This window comes from Chenopodium album, chromosome 6 (assembly GCF_948465745.1).
Source record: "Chenopodium album chromosome 6, dcCheAlbu1.1, whole genome shotgun sequence".
Lineage (NCBI taxonomy): Eukaryota > Viridiplantae > Streptophyta > Magnoliopsida > Caryophyllales > Amaranthaceae > Chenopodium > Chenopodium album.
The window spans coordinates 5,392,507-5,412,936 of NC_137839.1; the positions used below are offsets into that span (position 1 = coordinate 5,392,507).

The following is a 20,430-nucleotide window of genomic DNA, read 5'->3' on the forward strand; positions in this document are numbered from 1 at the left end:
AATGTCTAATCGTTGCACATAACCTGTAACGGAGGTAGTAGTATAAATAATTGATAACAGCAGGAAGTAAGAGCAAAGATTCAAAGGAAAAGAAGAACCTCTTGAGAGTCGCAATTAGGTATTTTTCGCTTTCAGGGGTTTCCATCAATGCTTTGCATAGGTCGCTGAAAAGGAAAAAGGAGAAAAATATAATCATATGAATATGAATATAAGAATTGAAAATCGAAAAACAATTAGGGATTACAAATTTTCACCTCAAAATAATCTCAATGAAATTTAACTTGACCTCACTGCTATTCTCGCGGCTTTCGTCAGCCATTGCCATAAACAATTCTTTTCTCTTGACGATTTTCGCAGAAAACGCAATTTCTCGATCGTTTTTTTTAAGGAATTATACGGACTACTTAGGGCATGTTCCGATTGACTGAACTCAGCTGAACTGAACTGAACTGAACTGAACTCAGCTGAACTGAACTGAACTGAACTGAAATGAATATTTTATAAGAGAAGGAAATTAGGAGCTGAACTGAACTGAATTGAGCTGAACTGAACTGAACTGAACTGAACTGAATTTCAACGTAAGAGAACAGGCCCTTAGTTTACACCAAGGGTATGTTTGCTTTCCCCTAAAAAAAAAAGGGTATATTTGTTTAGTGGGCAAATCCGAGGGAGCCCCCATTCATCTTCATGATAAACAAAATCTGTTTATCTAATGGCAATTTCGTAAATATATCAACAATTCATCCCAGTCAGCATGACATTTTTGTAAATAAGTGAACAACTTTTATTAATATGCGGGTCCCACAAATGTTGACTTATTTACGAAAATGTCATGCTGACTGGGATTTTTTGTTGATTTATTTACGAAAATGTCATTTGATAAACAAATTTTGATTATCATCAAGATGAACTTGTATTTTCTCGGCAAATCCCTAACACCTGTAATAAATAATCCGAAACAACATGTTGAGTAAGAAGAGTGCCTGCCTTAATATAGTTAATCATATCTCTCACAGTCTCACATAATAATGGCAATCTATTTCATCATGTTTATACCTCAATCCAAAAGATGAAGCAAAAAGAATGCCTTGATTTATTGTTAAAGCTGGGTCTTGGGCTGGGCTTACATGTAACTATAGCTTTAGCCTGACCATCTTATACATGTGTAAATTTTTTGTTTCTTTCTCTATTTGTTACCTATCAGCTTCGTTCAATTTTTTTTTTGAACAATACAAAACTAGTATTATTGCTTATAAGTATTACTGTATTAGTACCAAACACATTACTGTAGTTTGTTGTATTAATTTTGCAGTATAACCTAAGAGACTAAATTTTGATTGTCTTTATTTCAGAGAAGGTTTCGCCTTTTCGCCTATATAAGAGGCCGTTCCTCTCCTTTCGGCGTGACTTGAAGGCGAGGAAGCAATTACGACATGTTGGTTTCCAAGGATTTCGATCCATCAGCGACATGATGGGGTTGACCTAAGAGGCTAAAACAGACCCGCTTAATGCCTCTGTGGTGTTGTAGGCACGAAAACAGACCCGCTTAATTTGAAACATGATGGGGTTGTAGGAACGAAAATTTTATCAAGTATTGTTACATATTATTCGAGTCAAAGTCAAACAGTCGACTCATGTATATTGACTAAATAATTAATCTGGCTTATTTTGGCCCATGTTATTTATTTTAGTTAGACTCATTTAATTATTAATAAATTCCATCAAATTGGATTTAATTATAATTTAAATGGGTTATTCATAAAATAAGGTGGAAATGGATATGAGACCCATTTAATAGTCACCTTGAAATCCTAATTAGAGTCATTCACTCTATAAATAGAACTCTCTATAGTTCATTTGAGAAGGGGAAAAACCTAGAAAAAAAAAAGGAGATCAAAATACATAGAAAACCTCTCATATATTCAAAACCTCTGTAGAGAAAACCTCTCATCAAATACTCTACCTCTCTAGAAAACCTCTCAGACCTAGAAGAACAACAAGCATTCGACGTGCTGTTCTACTTTAAAAGATCACCCATGGAAGAGATCAAGCCTCGATGACCCTCAACACGACAAAAGAAGAACTTTGAAACATCGAGAACATCACCGGTTCAAACCTCTACATCAAATAGTCATTGACAGAGATCAAGCCTCGTCAGCCCTCAACAAGCACCAAAGTCAGAGTTCTGCATCAAATCTTCGATCGAGATCAAGCCTCGACGGCCCTCTTTCGAGAATCAAGTCAATTCCTGAATTAAGTCAAAGTCAAAGTGGAGATTGAATCAAAGGACAAAATTAGAGATTGTACCCAATATTATCATATTAATAAAATTAACACTTTGTTTCATTTATTTCGAATCTATATTTTGCAGATTTAAAGTTTGTGTTTATAGGGGTCATGTTAGACAAGTCATATAAGACTGATTGAAAGGCCATGTTTAACGCCAGACGATTATTCTTGCATGGGCGGGATTATATTGACTTTTTCAGGGTTGAAGACAAGATAATTGCGGAGCGAGGACCTGCACAAGTTTGATGAGATCAAGGAAGAACAACTCAAAACAAATGGTCTAGTTATTGCCGAGGTGTATTTGAATGATAATTATGATGAAGAAATTCATTCTTTGAAGGGATACGAGCGGTATCAAAGATTTGTTAACGAAAACGATGAAAATCATGAAATTGAAGCTTGCTGCCTGGTTTTGATCGGTTACGGATTTTGTTTTCGCCGGAGTATAATCCGGAGGACATGGAGAAGGGGAAGTTGTTTTTCCTGGCCCAAGACTCAGCCAAACAGATTGCTGGTGCATTTAGCAACGAGCTTTGTGTTTTATTTCCTGAGTGTTCTAACCCGTGTCATTGTCCCTGTCTTGTGACATGCTGTTTTGATTGGTTGAGATTTTGTGAACAAAATTGTCTAACTAAGATTATTATTATTTTTCCTAAGTTAGATTAATTTGTGCACAAACTTAATTAGGCTAATCTATATAATGTAAAGGGCTTAAGTGAATAATTTACAATTAACTCCTCTCATGGTATCATTTAGCTAATTGATAAGATTGTTACTATTATATAAATATTGGAACGTCTTATAACCTATAAGAGTTTGTTCTCATTTACTAAAATGAACTAAAATGAATTGTTTATGAGAGAAGGAAATTAGAAACTGAGCTAAAATGAATAGAATTGAACTGAACTAAAATTAAGCAAAATAGAACAAACTCTAAGAGTCCATACTTTGATTTGTGCTATTCTTTCTACGGCTAATACTAGTGCCTAGAAATTTCCATTTCCAAGGGAGATATTTTCCAACCAAACAAACACTAAATTTCAACATCATTTTCTTTACATCATGTGTGTGTTAATATGGTACTTCGTAACTTTTAAAGGGCTTGTTTGATTGCACAAAGAGAAGATAGAAGTGAAAAATCATGAAAATTTGAAAATGGATGAGTTGGGACAAAAACCTTGTTCTCTTCACCTGAAAACAAGGAGATCAGGTCTGATTTTGATAAAGGTATGATTTGAAATTTTATTATCTGATCTGATTTAATAATTTGACTATATTTTGATCGCATTTTAATACTAATATATAAATAAAAACATCATCAAAATGGATTTTGTTAGATTTGTCTCATTATGAATTTTTTAAATATGTAATTTTCATAATTTTTTGTACTACACAATTACCGATATTTAGCAATAAGAAAATGATAATTAAAAGTTCTGATCTAATCTGATCTGAATGCTTCTGATCTGGTCTGATCTGAATTTTTTGACATGTTTCTTTTATCATACTTGCCAATACAAAACTTTAACGATCAATAACTTTAATTCTCCATAACTAAATAATATAAAAGTTAAATATTATGAAAGTAATTAGGTAAACAAATTCAAAAAGATCTAACATGAATATGTTTTCCTTTATATATTATTCACAAAAGATGGTCAAAGGAGGGGTGGTGAATAATGTAAAAGTCAAAGCGGGTCAAGTAAAAAAGAACGGAGGAAGTAAGTAATAACAAGTACCTGAAATAAGTTGAAGAGAACAAGTCCTTGTTTGATTGACGATAAAAAGTACTCCCTCCGTCCCCAATTGTTTGCCCCAAACCATAAATCCACTTTATTAAGGCTTTGGGCAAAAAATGGTGCACATGGGTTGACACAAATATTAACGAGGAGAGAGATAGAGAGAGTGCAAGTGGGAAAACATGCAAAAGTAGTATGAGGCAATCTTTTGGGGACACCCTAAAAAGGAAAGTGGAGCAAATAATTAGGGACAGAGTGAGTATAAATGTGTGAATTGTGACCTTTTGGTTTTCACAAAACATAAGAAATTAATTACCCAATTCAGTCAAAATTCCCATAATTTACAACTCCCTTTCTATTTACCAAACAACTTTAGGCAATTTTTAAAAAGTGAATTGCTAAACCACGTCCGGTATTTACCGGGCAACGCCTGTATTTTAACATGACTTTAAAAACATCTCCCCATATAAAATTGACCCTATTCCACTTTCACTTTCACTTTCACTTTCTTTAACCACTCTCTAACTTGTTACCCCACCAACCACCAAACAACCATCACCTACGAACAACCACCATGTCATATTTTTTTAAAATATTTGTTTTACACCAATTAGCACAAACGGTGAATGAACGAGTTTAAGGAAGCAATGACGCCACTAGAAAGATCGTCGGAGCATAGGGAGTCGGTAAGTGCTATGAATTTTTTTATTTTTATTTTTATTTTTTTTTCGTAATCATAGAAGGAACACATGAAATTTTAGAATCACCCTTGGAACATTCTAACATTTTAGGCGTTCAAGGGGGGAAACACCTGAAATTTTAGAATGTTATAGGGGGAAACGCCTGAAATTTTAGAATGTTCGAGGGGGGATTCTAAAATTTCAGGTGTTCCTTCCATGGAACATCCTAAAATTTCAGGCGTTCGTCTGGAACGACTGAAATAAAAAAAAATTAAAAACAAATACCTGACGCCAACCCCCTTACCTTTTCGATTGATATCGTCCCTTGTAGCCGGTCGCAATCCTTGGTGGCGACGGAATTATGGTGGCTTTGTTTGGTGGTGACGGAATTGTGGTGGTTTGCTTGGTGGTGGTGATTTGATTGGTGGTGTTTGTGAATGAAATTTTTAAGGTGAAGAGAGAGAAAAGTAAAAGTGAAAGTGAGAGAGAGAAAATTGAAGAGTTATTTAAGAAAGGGTTACTTAAGGGAGTTCATATAAAAATACGGGCGTTACCCGGTAAATACCGGACGCGGTTTAGTACCCCCCTTTAAAAATTTGATTTAGGGCCTATTCTCATTGACTAAACTGAGCTGAGCTGAACTGAACTTATTAGAGCTGAACTAAATTGAAATGAACTGAACTAAGCTGAAATGAATATTTTATGAGAGAAGAAAATTAGAAACTGAGCTAAACTGAACTTATTAAAGCTGAACTAAACTGAACAGAACTTATTAGAGTTAAAGTGAAGTGAACTTATTAGAGTTGAATTGAAATGAAAATAATCTGATCAAAACAAAGCCTTACATATATACGGAATAATTGAATAATTCCATACAAATTAATATGGAAATTAAATTCCAATATCAAAATGCTAAATAGGGAGTACGGAGTATAAAGTTTTTAAAAATGTCGGCAACAACTTTAAGACATGAAGCGTTATAGTTAAACAACTCTTTAATAAAAATATTTTGTGTCAAAAAATAAAAATATTTGATTGGAAGGTACAAACACTCCTCCCAACAAATCAAATCACACTCTTTTAATCTTTTTAGTCAAATTCACTCCATTTCTTAATTCTTTTCAACTTCCTCTAAAACCTAAAACAAAAAATTATTTTATTTTATTTTTTCAAAATTTTAATCAGACAACCCACCATTGTTTTCTCTCTGCAACTGCAAAAAAAATAAAAAAAAAATTGCAGCAGCAGTTCTCAAATTACCCAGAAAGCTTCAGCAAAAATTCATCAATTTTTAGCAGAAAATATAAATAAATTTAGAATATTAAATACAGTGAGCTTTAAAGTAGGAGTTTTGATTCTAAAGTTGTAGAAAAGATGTCTTTTTTCATGGGATTATTCATGGGAACTGTTCTTGGTCTCTTAATTATCGTCGCTTTTGTTCGCTGTGAAAATGCCAGATCCAAATCTCGTTCTCAACTGGTACTTTTTTTTTTTTTTTTTTTTTTTTTGTGTAATAATTTTTAAAAATTAAATTGAATTCCATAATTTTTCATTGAATTTTTGATGGGTAATCTTAATTTTTGTGGGAATTTTTTTTGTAGGCAGAAACAATTGCTGCGTTTTCTAGAATGACAGTGGAAGATTCTAGAAAGTTGCTTCCTCCTCCTTTCTACCCTTCTTGGGTTGTCTTCTCCAATCGTCAAAAGGTCCTTATTTTTCCTCTCTTTTTCTTTCAATTTCAATTTATTTTCTTTTATTATGTTTTAAACGATGGTTTTTTGCTGCTGATTTTACTCCTTTTTTTTATTATTATTTTTTTATATTTATATTTATCTAAATTTTTTTTGTGTGGTTGTGATTTGCAGTTGAATTGGCTTAATTCCCATCTCACCAAAATTTGGCCCTTTGTTGATCAGGTAATTCCTTTTAATTTATCAATCAAAATTTTAGAGACAATTTATTAATCATATTTACATAATGGTAATGGTAAAAATAAATAAATGGGCTTTTTATAAAAAAAGGCATGAACTAACCAAGTTATATATTAATATTGATGAATAGTTATGTAAATAAAATAATTTTTTAAATTAAAAGTGTAGGAAGGGTTGGACAAGAACTTTATTTAGAAACAAACATTATAATAAAAAGGGAAATTTTGATGGGATGATAAATTTGATAAGTGGCATGAAAGTTGTTGTGTTATAAAATATTGGTAAAGAGTAGACATTGTCATATAGGTTTATTACTCCGCCTTTCTAAAAAAAGAATGTATTTGTTGATATTTTAAAATGTGATTATTGTTGTATTGTGTTATTTAGTTTTGGTTGTGGATTGTGTTATTAATAGGCAGCATCAGAGCTAATAAGGGAGTCAGTGGAGCCACTACTAGAGCAATATAGACCGATTATATTGTCTTCCTTAAAATTTTCCAAGTTCACTCTTGGAACTGTTGCTCCTCAATTTACAGGTACTAGTAATGTTGTTTTTATTCTTTGATTGTTTTTGTTTGCCTATGCATTATTAGTTCATACTCTGTATATTTAGGTCAGCTTTGTTTGATTGTATAATTAGTGAGAATGAGTTTAGTCCCCGGCTACTTTCGGGTCCTCATCCATGTTATATCATGTATGGGGTAAAGGATGCATTGGACTTTTGGAGTACGTTGGTACAAGGGGTATGTACCAAAATACGAGTACAACATAGATACATGTACGGGATATAAAAAAGAACCATTTCCTTTCTTATAATAAAATGCATGTTCAATCCCACATGTTTAGAGTGATGATGGCTTGATATCCTTGGGTTATTAAAAAGGTAAACAATGCTAACATCTTACACTATATTTACCCTCTCAAGCAGAGATTATACAAAGTTAATGGAGCAAATTTTGATGCAACATTTGCTAGTAATGGCATTGGGAAAAATGGGAACCCCACAATATTCTGCCTTGGCACTAGAATGGATTGGGTTTCCTTACACTTTGAGGATCAAGAGATGATATTGTTGCCAGATATCACAATGACTTGAAGTAGAGTAATGCGTCCCAAATTCTGTTTGTATAGGCAGTGATAGTAGAAATGAGATGTAGTTGAAAACTTGAAATGCTTCGCTATTGATGTAGCATGATACATGCTCATTCATGGCTTGATATTGAGCTGTCCTAGTATCAATATATATCATTCATTAGCTTACACTTTTTTAATTCTTGTGTTATTTGGATCGTAAGGGATGGAGGAGAAAGATTTATGTTGATGACTACACGGAATAATCAAATTTGGTTCATGTTAGCCGACCCCACTTTTGGGATTAAGGCTTTGATTGATTGATTGATTGATTGATTGTTATTTGGCTGTTGCTAGGTGCTCCAATAAGACCATGAGGGGAATTAAAAAATAAGTAATTCTGAGGTAGAACTTAGCTTTTAATCAATAGGAGTAGAAGATGGGCCTGTCGACTTATTTGGAACAAGCCAATGTTGTGGGTATATTTTGTTTTGGGAGAAAAGAGACCATCCTAGGATGTGATTTAAATACTAGGGAATGATTGAAAAGGATCCATGTGTGCCATGTCAAATTCTATTTTGGAAGAGAAATGGTATGATGAAGGAGAAGAGACAATATACATTGGCTAACAGTGTGTTTGGACCAGTGTTTGAAAAGGTGTGCCTAGGCGCTGAGGCGCAAGGCAATAGGGGGTAAGCGCTTTTTTTTTGGCCTAGGCGAGGCGATTTTGATAAGGCGCACCGAGGCGCACATGTGGCGCAGCTGAAGCATAATTCTGCCAATTTTTTTCAATTATATATATAGTGCGCCTCACTGAAATGAGGCGCACTGAGGCGCTCCTAAGGCGCACCAAGGCGCTGCATATCCCTTATCGCCTCAGCGCGCCTTGAGCTTTTTTACACATTGGTTTGGACAAAGAAAGGGGAAGGAAAAGAAGGGGAGGGAGGGGAAGGAAAGGGAGGGGAGGGAAGAAAGATGAGAAAAACGATAAGCATTTTGACTTAAAACTGTAGAAACCTGGCACAGCTTAAATAGGTTTATATGGTGCACTATTGTAGTAATATAATTACCATGGGCAGTTACATACAAGTATATATTTTCCAGTCCGGCGATGAAGCCATAAATTGGTGGGAGGGTCCTTATTACTAGGTTATACGATGAACCAATGTGTAGTGGTGGTTAGAGGAGTTAGTGGTCATCGGGAAGATTGAAATTTGAAGGTGTACTTATAAAGGCTTAGTTAAGAAGCAACACTATCTTTCACTAATACATTTTGTATCAAATTTTTGGAAAGGCGCAGCAGTGCTATAATGCAGCCTGTAGAATAGGGTCTGCACTGACATAAGTGATGATCGGGCTTGTAGCTGGGATGACTGTATGTAAACAGCACAAAACGCTAACTTTCACTAATAAATTTTGTATCAAATATTTGGAAAGGCGCAGCAGTGTTATAATGCAGCCTGTAGTCCTGTACTCTAGGGTCTTTACACTGACATGAACTTGTGTTGACTGGGCTTGTAGCTGGGACAAACTATATTTAGACTGTCAAAGTAATGCAATGATGTTTCTAGTGTTCTGAGGTTAGCTTTTATTAGATACTAAATACTTTGTCAGAAATTACAATTTTATATTTATTTTAAAAAAAGAAAACTTCATTTAACCGGCTAGAGGAGATTAATGCCAGACTGTTTACCTCCAGTGACCAGATGAGTACCTGATTTGCAACTTTCCAATGTTGAGTACCTAAATTGCAACTTTACTCAGGTTCAGTACCTTGTCTTTATGTTAACTCGTTTTTGAAAAACTCAATAGGTCGATAGGATAGAGCCTAGGACGGTTTAATTCTCTTGTAGGGAAGAGAGAAGAAAAATGAGAAGGGGAATGCTTATTCAAGGTATATTGGTTAATGTAGCTTAGTCTTTCTTTGCAAACAGCATAATTGTGGTTTTGGCCTTATGTAAAAACAAAGATAGCTATGTTTAGGTGGACTTACTTATGACTAGGGTGTAGGAAATTACCTGCTGAAATTACACAGCTTGTAAACAATATTATGGTTTTGTTCTGTTGCAAGAACATGTACATAAAAAATAATGCTGTTGTGGCTGCTTCTGTTCTTTCAGGGGTTTCAATCCTTGAAGATGCAGGCGAAGGTGTCACTATGGAGTTAGAGATGAATTGGGATGGAAATCCAAGCATTATTCTTGATATTAAAACTAAACTTGGTCTATCACTTCCTGTGCAGGTAAAGAAATGTGTTAGATTCTTTTAAACAAGCTAGTCAACCATTTGGTTGTGAAAGCCTGTCTTTGATATTTACATGTACTTCCTCCGCCACGCATTATGTGCAACATTTTCTAAAAATGGATGTTACACATTATCTGCAACAAACTAAAACTTTCCCCTTTTAGTAATTTTTTTTACTTAAAATGACCAATGTACCCTTAGTTAACTTTACTTACATATATTAAATGATTAAGATTATATGTTATTAACATATTAACCAAAATTAATTAATCAATCATCTAAACCCATCCCAATCTCTCTCCTCCTTCACAACCACCTCCACCACCATTATCACCAACTTTTCTCTCACCTGCCTCGTAGCCGCCACTGCCACCGCCACCACCGTTTTTCTCGCGCTTCTCTCACAGCGACGGTTCGATCCACACCAGCCGAAATCGCCCACCCACCCGCTCAGTCCCAACCCCGAATCCCCCTGAGCACCTCTCCTCCATTGATGTCTCCGTGAACCCCCCCCCCCCCCCAAGTCGCCTCTGTCGCCCAAACCTACCCCTGTTGCGCCGAGATCCACCGCCGATCGAGTCACCGGCCTCCTCCTCCATGATATTGTCGCCGATCCTTCTGGAAATTGAAATCTTGAAAATTGATTAGGGTTTGCGGTGGTGAGAGAGTGTGTAAAGGGTGGTTTGTGGTGGTTGCGAACTGGGTGAGATTGGTTGCGGTGGTTTCAGATCTTGGTTGCGTCGGTGGGGTTTCAGATCTGGATGGTGGGGTTCGCGATGTTGCGTCGCTCAGGTGGTGGGTTTTCGCGATTAATTGGCTACTGAGGTTTCACGTTGTCGCAATTTCGCTCAGGTGATGGGGTTCCGCGATTTGGCTGGTGGGGTTTCGGATCATGGTGGTGGTGGTGGTGGTTACGGGGTAGGCCTAGGTAAGGTGGTGGTGGTTACGTGGTAACGACGAGTGGGGTGGTGGTGGTTACGTGGTAACGGCGAGTGGGGTGGTGGTGGATGTTGCTGCTGGCAGGTGGTGTAGTGGTGGCCATTAACTCTCTCTCCTACCCTTAAGCACACACCTTTCATTTAGTTAATCAACATTAACAAATTTTATCTTGGGAAACGTGCAACAAGGTTTGTTGCACATAATGCGTGGCGGAGGAAGTATATGTTTTGGTACAGTACTCTTTCTTACAAAGTACTTTGTAATAAATTTGCCTGCTTCTGTAACAATCTTCTGACAGTCTGTTGCTTGATTCCTGTTGAGAATTAATGTTTCAATTTTCAATATTATAAGCTCAACAACATAGCTCTCTGTCAGACTACCACTAAAATCATGCAAATGCTTTGCAAGTATTTGTTAAACTGTAGACACGCAGAAGAAAAATAAATTATTAAAAAAGCTAATTCGTGAGAATTTAAGGATGTAATATTCATGACTAATCCTTTTTGTAGTTAATTACTTTGTTTTTGTTAGCTGATTCAAAGGAAAGTAGTTACTTGGCTATTATGTAAGTATTGAAACCTCTTCCTTGGCGATTTATTAGCATTCTTGATGTAGGTTAAAGATATTGGATTCACTGGCGTTTTCAGGCTGATCTTTAAGCCTTTAGTTGAGGAGTTTCCAGGGTTCGGAGCTGTCAGCTTTTCTTTGAGAAAAAAGGTAATGCACTGCTGTAAATATTCTTGCCTTAATGAAAAATCGTGAAGGATATTTGCATTAGTTAACGCTATGGATCACCAATAATGGCTTCTGGATGACCGTAATAATGTTACTGGAATTTTGTGCTATTTCTCTCACCAAACTAGAATAAATGGAAGTTCAAAAGCAATATTTTATGTGTTCAACATTGTTAAGAAGGTAAGTAGTTTGTGTTACTGCCTTGACAAAGGCCATATGCTGTGTTCATGAAACTCATTTTCAAAATTTCCACTACGTTGCATAACTTGCATTTAGTTTCTCACTAAAATATCCATTTCTTGATGTTGCAGAAAAAGTTGGACTTGACTCTTAAGGTTATTGGTGGAGATATAAGTACAATCCCAGGGCTCTCTGATGCTATTGAGGTATGATCATATTTTTTATTTATCATTTATTTTTATATTATCATACAACATTGAGCGCTGTAAATTCATTGTGTATTGAATGCTCTTAAGTCTTTTTGCCTCTTATTATGTGTCCATGTGAGCTTGTTTATTACCTGTAATTGTAGATGGTACCGGACTACTAGCCATATCACCTCATGCCAACTTTTGTTTGTCTTCCTCTTACTTATGTTCTTCCACTGGAAATATGATTGTTTTGTCCTGATGCAACTGATTAGGGATATGGGTCTCTAGATAACCTTGCAATGTATAGCAATTTTAGAGTGCCATTTGGTATACATAATAGGCAGAATGTGTGTCAGACGTATGTAGGCTTATCCTTAATCAGATTAGACCTCTGGAGAAATAAACTGTACATTGTGTTTGTATGAATCAGAAAAAACTACAATGAGCTTTTAAAAGGAGAAGTCTTGTGAACTAGTTGCCAGTTGTTACTATGAAGTATTAGTTATCCCAATTTTGAATATCTGGAGATACCCAATGAGATCTCAGGTATGGTCCGTATGGACAGCATTATTCTGATAAAAAAAAAATAATTTGTAATTTTTTATTGTTAAAATTTTTAGGTTCATGCTAATGCTTCTAATGTTCAAAAGTTTTGGTGTTCTAGTGGGGTATTGACTAATGCTGTCCTTTTCATTGAGTTAGTGATTACGTTACCAAATGTGTTAGTGATTCCTTTTCATTTTTGAAGTGTTGTAGCTGTTATACTTTGCCTTGCCTTTCTTGTTTAGGCATTTTGTTTATCTTTAAGATGAACTGAACATCACTTTTGTCTGTGCAGGGCACAATAAGGGATGCAATTGAGGATTCCATCATGTGGCCTGTTCGAAAAATTATCCCCATTCTGCCTGGGGACTATAGGTACACAACACGCCAGAGGAAAAATATTTAATTGAGCCATAGTATTTATGTTGGAATGCCATTCTGATTTGCAATATCTGTATTCATCAGTGACTTGGAATTAAAGCCTGTTGGGATGCTAGAGGTGAAGCTTGTGCAAGCTAAAGAACTGACAAATAAAGATCTGATTGGAAAATCAGATCCTTTTGCTGTTTTATATGTACGACCAACACGTGACAGGACAAAGACCAGTAAGACAATTGTAAGTAATTGGTTATCATGTCTTCAGAGTTTTTTGCTTTTATTTATTGTATTATGTATACTTTGTATTAACTTTTTTTTTTTTTTTTTTTTTAATTGGATCCTCAGAATAACCAGTTGAACCCAATCTGGAATGAGCACTTCGAATTCATAATTGAAGATAAATCTACCCAACACTTGGTGGTTAAAATTTTTGACGATGAAGGTCTTCAGGCTGCTGAACTTATAGGCTGTGCTCAGTTCCAGCTAAAAGATCTTGAGCCTGGTAAAGTGAAGGATGTCTGGCTCAAACTAGTCAAAGATTTAGAGGTTCAGAGAGATGCTAAAAATAGGGGGCAGGTGAGAAGTATTTTAGTACATTATTTTCCATGACCAAATTTTGGACTCATGACTAATTGCTATTATCTTAGCTGTTAGTAGTTATTGTATTATATTTTTGCAAAATTTAAGTACTCCGTAATAAGTGTGCCCATCCATATGAACTAGAAATCTACAACATCTTCTATAAAACTATCTTTTGTGAACTAATAGTATATTTACTCATATGAATTGTAAGTTTTACCATCTTAGCTGACTGTTAACTACATCTGATGAAACTTCAGGTCCTCCACATAAATACATAATTCCTACGTTCCTATTTAGAGTAGAATAATTGCTGTAGAGTTTTGTTGATTAAATGTCAAGGAAAATAGTTATTTATTTTTTTGCAGATATGAGAAAGTAAGAGTAAAAGTGAACTAAAACGTAATAAAGAATGATATTTAATTGAGACCCACTCAAAAAATTGATTTATAATACATTCTCTACGTATACTTATAAACATTTTTCTTAAATATATGTTGATAAAAATATTTACAGAATTTATTAATTTTTTCCATGAACAAGTTTGATATGAACTCCACCAGTGGGTTTCCTGCTGCCAGTCCCAAACCTGGTCAAGGAAGAGGGTTACGGTAGGCCAGTGACAGTCAGTGTAAAACTTTGTCACATCGCTTGACATGAGCCACTATGATTGAGAGTAGTGGATAGTTGACCTCCTGGGAAGTCCTCATACTGGTTCATGTAGCCGACCCCACTTATGGGATAAGGCGTTCAAGCTAAAGAAGAAGTTTGATCTGATTCACTTAGTATACTAACAAGCTTAAATAGCAAAATTCAAGCTTGCTGAAATCTATATCTAGCATATTTTTATTGTTTGAGATCTCTTTCTTTGTGTTATGTCCTTAATAGAGGTTGTTTTATCGTCTTTTGTAGGTACATGTGGAGCTTTTATACTGCCCTTTTGGTGCTGAGAATGTTACAAATCCTTTTGCATCCTCTATGACTTCTTTGGAGAAGGTTCTTAAAACTGAAGATGGGATTCAAGAAGTCGAAAATGGGTCTAGTTTTGCTCCCAAGAAGAGGGAGGTTATTGTCAGAGGAGTGTTGTCTGTAACAGTGATTTCTGCTGATGACTTGCCTGCAGTAGATTTTACGGGCAAGTCAGACCCTTATGTGATACTTACTATGAAAAAATCTCAAACAAAAAACAAAACTAGAGTAAGTATTGGATGACCAAATACAGGATATTTTGTTCCTTTCTGTTTTAGCTGCAATTTATTTGGGTGGATGCTTATTTAATAGTCAATTATCTTGTTAATAGAAAATTTAATGTGTAACATGATAATCTTTGTGCTCGCAGGTTGTGAATGAAAGCTTGAATCCAGTTTGGAACCAAACATTCGACTTCCTTGTTGAGGATGGGCTTCATGACATGCTAATGCTGGAAGTATGGGATCATGACACATTTGGAAAGGTACAGATTTATGTTCATCAGTACTCTATAAAACTTGAAAAAAGCTTAAATGTTCACTTTGAAGTCCAGGATTTTATTTTATTTTTTTTCTTTCCGGGGATTTTTTTGGTCATGGTGGTGGTTGTTGGGTGGGGGAGCGGGAGTTAGTTAACTCAAAGATGACAACATTTCCGTTGTGGCCTAGTCTTTCTTTATTCCCTCACAACTTTTTTTTTGGGTTGGGGTGGGAGGCGGGGGGTGGTGTTGAACTTATTTGGTTTGGAAAATTGGGTTAGCATGGCATGTTTGTAGGATTTGCTTGATGAACTTGCTTTATCTTAATAATTATCCACATTATTCAGTAGCTACTAAATCAATTCATATTCAACAAAAAATTTATCGAACTCTGTAGCTACTAAACCTTGTTTCAGCTAGCATGTGTTGTAACCTTTGTTTCATATTTACCTGAACTCTGCAGGACTATATGGGTAGATGCATCTTGACATTGACGAGGGTTATACTAGAAGGAGAATATAGAGAAAGTTTCCCATTGGATGGAGCTAAAACAGGTACCGTGAATTTGTTTTTGAAGTGGTCGCCTCAGCATGTCTATCGCGACTAACAAACCTCAGATTCTGCTGTACATTATACATGCTGCTCCACTGAGTGTGTACAAAAAGGATCAATGAGGAGCTGTGAAGCATATTTAAAGAGAAGTTGCATTGAAACAAAGTAGACATTTTTATAAATTTTGTTACGTTCCTGACTTCCTGCAGCACAAATAGTGCTGTAAAGTTGCAAAGCATTTGGTGTAAATTATTGAAACCTGAAAAAAATAATGACAGTTTTGTTCCTTGAATTCTCTCTGCCTTCAGCCCTTCTCTTCATCAAGGGTGTACATAGCCTGTACAATTACTAACTACTATTCGCATATTCTGACACTCAAAACATCCTTGAAACTGATAATTCATTATGTATCTGATGGTTTAGTGTTCAAACTTCTAAGGAAGCTCAAAAAGTGAATCTTAAATAATACTATGGAGCAATTTTTAAGGGACGGAGGGATTACTTTTGGTGCATGGCTAATACTTACCAAAAATTACTCGTAGTTTAGTATCATTGAAACCTAAATTCTTATTAGCATCAATAAAAGTGTATTAGCATTACTTTGGTGCCTAAGGGGGCCCATAACACGTAGTGCTTGTCCAAAATGAATGCAAGCCATTAATTAGAAAACTTGATTTTTCATCCCTATGTATGAACATAGACGAACAAGGAAAAAAGGAAACAAACACGCCATAAATCTCGGTTGCCAGAAATCAAAGCAATGACTTTAAGTTTGATGGACATGGCCATAGACATGCACATGGTTACAGAAACAATAAGATACACTAAACCAGGAGCACAGTAAGATCTCAAAAATAAAGGCTGATCATTATAAGTAATGAGGTTTAAACTAGTATGTGATTGCTGATCCAACAATACAAGCGTATTGTGTACATTTGAGCATCTCCTAAAACAATTCACATTGTATGACTTCTATTCAGTTTCACATCCTCTAGAATTGCTATCAAAATCATAGTGACTGGTTCTCTCTGGCTATCAGCAAGAAGCAACTACATTTATTTCGCGAAAATCTATTCCGGCTTATCCAGAGATGGAGATGGTGATGGTGGCGGGATTTTGTTCTGTTCATTGCTTTCTGCAGGCTGCTCTTGTGGAGGCAGTTGCTCTTGATCATTGATTTCTGCAGGTTGCTCAGGTGGTGATGCTGCAGGCTGCTCACTGTGTTCAGTCTCTTCTGGGTGAAAATTTATGGGAAATTTTGTAACCCTTGGCTTATCAGTCAAAATATTCCTTTGAACTCTATCAAGCAACACCTTCTGAGGTGGTTCTTCTCTTAATTGTTCATTGTCATAGTCATTGTTCACATAATATCCAACTCTGATAAATTCTTGTCCCATGTAAGAGCATGTCAATAGCAACACCGTGACACCAATAATATCTTCTTCGCGAATTTTGGATGGATCTGGTGGGTCTGCCTGAAATGAGGCACAAATTCATAGATATGACATTCTCACATTATTGGCAACCAAAATTTGTAGCAAAAGCATGATACTATGATAGATAACCTGAAGAACAAAACGATAGTTGCCCACGTTGACAGGTCCTACAAGCACGCTTTCCAAGAGTTGATCATAAGTCTCATCTTCAGCTGATCCCACATAGATGAGTTTCCATTCTATATCTGTAAATGATTATACAAAGCAACCACACTTGAACAACCACTAATTTGATGGCCACATCAGCAAAAAATTCAAAAATCCAACACAAAATGTTGGGGTTATGATATTGTAGAAGTAGCTTAGTCAGCCTCCATTATTCAAATGATTTCCCTAAGCCCTAATTCTAAAATTTCTCATGTTATTGGTTCTTTCTGCTACATAGTGTATCCATAATGTTGCTTATGTCAGACCAATAATAAGACAGTCAAAGCTACAAACTAAAAAAAAAAAAAGCGCTAGTATAGAATATGAAACCATTATTTCTTCCATAGTTCCACTACTTATATCCTGTGTAACGCTAGATACATTGTACATTCCAAATTTCCAAGGTTAGTAAAAGAATAGATGCCCCTCATTTGCTCAATATATTTTGGCCAGTAAAGAAGACAGCAAACAACCCAGTGAGGATCCTGCTGCCTAAGTGAAGGTGTGGAAAGTTCTATGCTGTCTTCCTCTTTTCCCTACTGAAATAAATGCCTAAGGTAGTTTAGGGTAAAAAAATTGATAGTCGTGAAAGTTATATTGCTCAGAGGTTCTCTACCTCAATGTAGTTCCCTCCCTTCCATATAGTATGCAGTATTATAGGTTTTACTCACTTTCCCCTTTTATGTTGCCCTCTATCCCTGTCATTCTCCATTAGGAGCACTATGGGCTAATCTTCAAGACTTCAACACATCATTCACACCTGTAGAGACACTCCTTGCCACGCTTGCACACACAAACTTGCCCAACCAGCCTACCACTGTCCACGGGGATGCAGCTTATGTGCACATGACATATGCATGCCTATGTTAAGCTAATAAAAAATTTCAACTTTTAACAAGACCCCTATATCAAGAAAATTTTCATCCCTATCAACTGATTCCACTTTCCAGGCAACCATACAATATCAATTCTAATGGAAAACATATTGGCTCTCAATATTAGCACTATTCAAGTACATGTGAATGCCAAGAACAAGTCAAATAAAAACGGATTAAATAAATACTATGCATAATTTACAAAGCTAGAATGACCTACCATCTTTAAGAGAAACAACACACTCATAGGATATCTCGAATTGAAATGGACTGAGAAACGGTGCTGGATTATCCAAAATGGCAACATTAGTAATGTTGACTGCACTCATCGAATTTCTTTCTGACTGTAAAAGAAAGAAGAAAAAAAAGCCCCTTATTTATTGATCAATGTACACCAAGATTCAAGAACTATAACAAGTATGAGAAATCTAGTTTTGAGATTTAAGCACAATACTGAAAATAGTCAAGCGAGGAGGAAGCTAGAAATTTATAGCCAAAAACGAAAGAGAATTCATTTGCACCATTCAAGATTAATTTATTCAACTATAAAATTTGCGCTACTACTATATCATTACTCAAGTAAAAGAACATGTAATTCATGAATGGTTGTCTGATTTCGGTGCTTGATTCGAGGAAAAACAAGAAATCTCCATACATCAATTAGCTAATTAAACATCATAACACCAACTGAAACGCAAAGTACACAACATCTTCACAACAAATCATAAAACATTCATTTCATTACGAGTTTTTTTTTATCCCCAGTAACAGTTTAACCAACAAATTAAGAACTCTAAGAGCATACCAGCACAAGTGCTAAAAACTGAAATCAAGTAAAGTAGTAAACAAACGGCCAAATTCAGAATCAACCACTCCAAATTGAAAGATTTGCTAAACCACGATTAAAAGGTGTAACCCTAATCGCGAATTAAACCCTAAAATTCAATTCCAACAAAATCAATATACAAACAAAATCCAAAATCGAAGTTCCAAAAATACAATTCAATAGAAAGAAAAGCAAATTTAATGGAACGATAACAAATTGGATAGATACCCAGATCATAAAATCAAATGAATTGAAAAGGGAACCCTAAAAAAAATCAGAATAACAACATAATAAAAGTAATTTGCAGTATAATTTTTACCTGCTTAAGAACACAAATATGGTGGCGAGTGAAGAAGATGAAGTAAAGGGAGACGAATCTAAGAACTTTGAAATGAGAATGAAAATAGGAAAAACCCAGAAAATTTTGAGTCTTTAAATTGTAGGGGAAAGAAAAAGGAGGGAAAATCTGGAAATTTGGGGGAAATTAGGGAGGGAAAATGGAGAAATGAAAGAGAAATACAAGTTTGTTATGAAATATATAGAAATTAGAGGATTAAGAGAAGAAGGTAATAAGAGAAGTATTACTACTTTTATGTATTACTCTTGGTAATATTTTTTTGTGTATCATACAAGTGAAATTACATGGCTATTTATAGTAGTAAAAACCACTATTACATTGTGGGCTATAACCTTAGAGGGTGGCAATTAGGGTTGGCTACTACATTAAATGTAATGAAGAAATTGGAGTGTGGACATTCACACCTTGACTAAATTAATTAACTCTTAACACTCCCCCTTGAATGTCCATACAGAATAGGGTATATGTTGCCTCGTTAAAACCTTGCTAGGTAAAACCCTTTAGGATAAAGGCCATAGCTCAGGGAAAAGAGTACAACAATATATTACTATATGCTTTAGTGTACTGCCTCATTAAAAACCTTGTCAGGAAAAACCCATTGGGATAAAAACCTGATCGAAGGGAAAAAGAGTGCAGTGCATATAATGCTCCCCCTGATTTTAACATAGTTTATGAAGACGACGCATCCCAATCTTGTGGACCAACCGCTCAACACTCTTCGAAGGTAGGGACTTTGTAAACAAGTCTGCAAGATTATCAGATGATTGGATCTGTTGGACATTTATCTTCCCTTCCTTCTGCAAATCGTGTGTAAAGAACAGTTTTGGGGATATATGTTTAGTCCTATCACCTTTAATATATCCTTCAGTTACTTGTGCGATACATGCAGTATTATCTTCGTAAATGATGATTGGACTTTCAGTTACTTCTTTCATCCCACATTCTTCTTGGATATTGTCGATCATTGACCTTAGCCATACACACTCACGTCCTGCTTCATAAAGGGCAATCAACTCAGCATGATTTGATGATGTCGCAGTTAAGGTTTGCTTTGTTGATTTCCAAGAAATTGCAGTTCCACCATAGGTGAACAGAATCCAGTTTGTGACTTGGCGTTTTGTGGGTCTGATAGATATCCAGCATCTGCATATCCGATGAGGGTGGCATCTTGCCTTGATTGATAAAACAAACCAAGATCTTTTGTTCCTCGTAGATATCGTAGTAAGTGTC

At 35.6% G+C, this 20,430-nt stretch overlaps 2 protein-coding genes across 2 annotated transcripts; one reads left to right on the plus strand and one right to left on the minus strand.

The window, feature by feature from the left end:
- Positions 1-5,664: 5,664 nt before the first annotated feature.
- On the plus strand, positions 5,665-15,790 carry LOC145635699 (synaptotagmin-5-like). The gene is made up of 13 exons (XM_081687025.1): positions 5,665-6,187; positions 6,310-6,414; positions 6,574-6,624; positions 7,055-7,175; positions 9,831-9,952; positions 11,509-11,610; positions 11,940-12,014; positions 12,838-12,917; positions 13,008-13,158; positions 13,266-13,496; positions 14,412-14,696; positions 14,839-14,952; positions 15,410-15,790. Exons 1-13 carry the CDS (start codon positions 6,083-6,085, stop codon positions 15,551-15,553), a joined length of 1,686 nt encoding a protein of 561 aa, XP_081543151.1. The 5' UTR covers positions 5,665-6,082; the 3' UTR covers positions 15,554-15,790.
- A 554-nt stretch (positions 15,791-16,344) lies between these two features.
- On the minus strand, positions 16,345-19,317 carry LOC145634387 (putative histone chaperone ASF1A). The gene is made up of 4 exons (XM_081685805.1): positions 19,162-19,317; positions 18,237-18,360; positions 17,064-17,179; positions 16,345-16,973 (listed from the first exon to the last, which is right to left on the minus strand). The coding sequence occupies exons 2-4, from the start codon at positions 18,343-18,345 to the stop codon at positions 16,569-16,571; spliced, it is 630 nt and encodes a 209-aa protein (XP_081541931.1). The 5' UTR covers positions 18,346-18,360; positions 19,162-19,317; the 3' UTR covers positions 16,345-16,568.
- Positions 19,318-20,430: the final 1,113 nt, after the last annotated feature.

Bases quoted from the DNA above. Each gene is read 5' to 3' on its own strand.
- LOC145634387 (XM_081685805.1), bottom strand. From the start codon at position 18,345: ATGAGTGCAGTCAACATTACTAATGTTGCCATTTTGGATAATCCAGCA. The intron at 17,180-18,236 runs GTAGGTCATTCT...AATCATTTACAG, and splicing joins TGTTGTTTCTCTTAAAGATG to ATATAGAATGGAAACTCATC. The intron at 16,974-17,063 runs GTTATCTATCAT...GCCTCATTTCAG, and splicing joins ACTATCGTTTTGTTCTTCAG to GCAGACCCACCAGATCCATC.
- LOC145635699 (XM_081687025.1), top strand. From the start codon at position 6,083: ATGTCTTTTTTCATGGGATTATTCATGGGAACTGTTCTTGGTCTCTTA. The intron at 11,611-11,939 runs GTAATGCACTGC...TTGATGTTGCAG, and splicing joins GCTTTTCTTTGAGAAAAAAG to AAAAAGTTGGACTTGACTCT. The intron at 14,697-14,838 runs GTAAGTATTGGA...TTGTGCTCGCAG, and splicing joins AAACAAAAAACAAAACTAGA to GTTGTGAATGAAAGCTTGAA.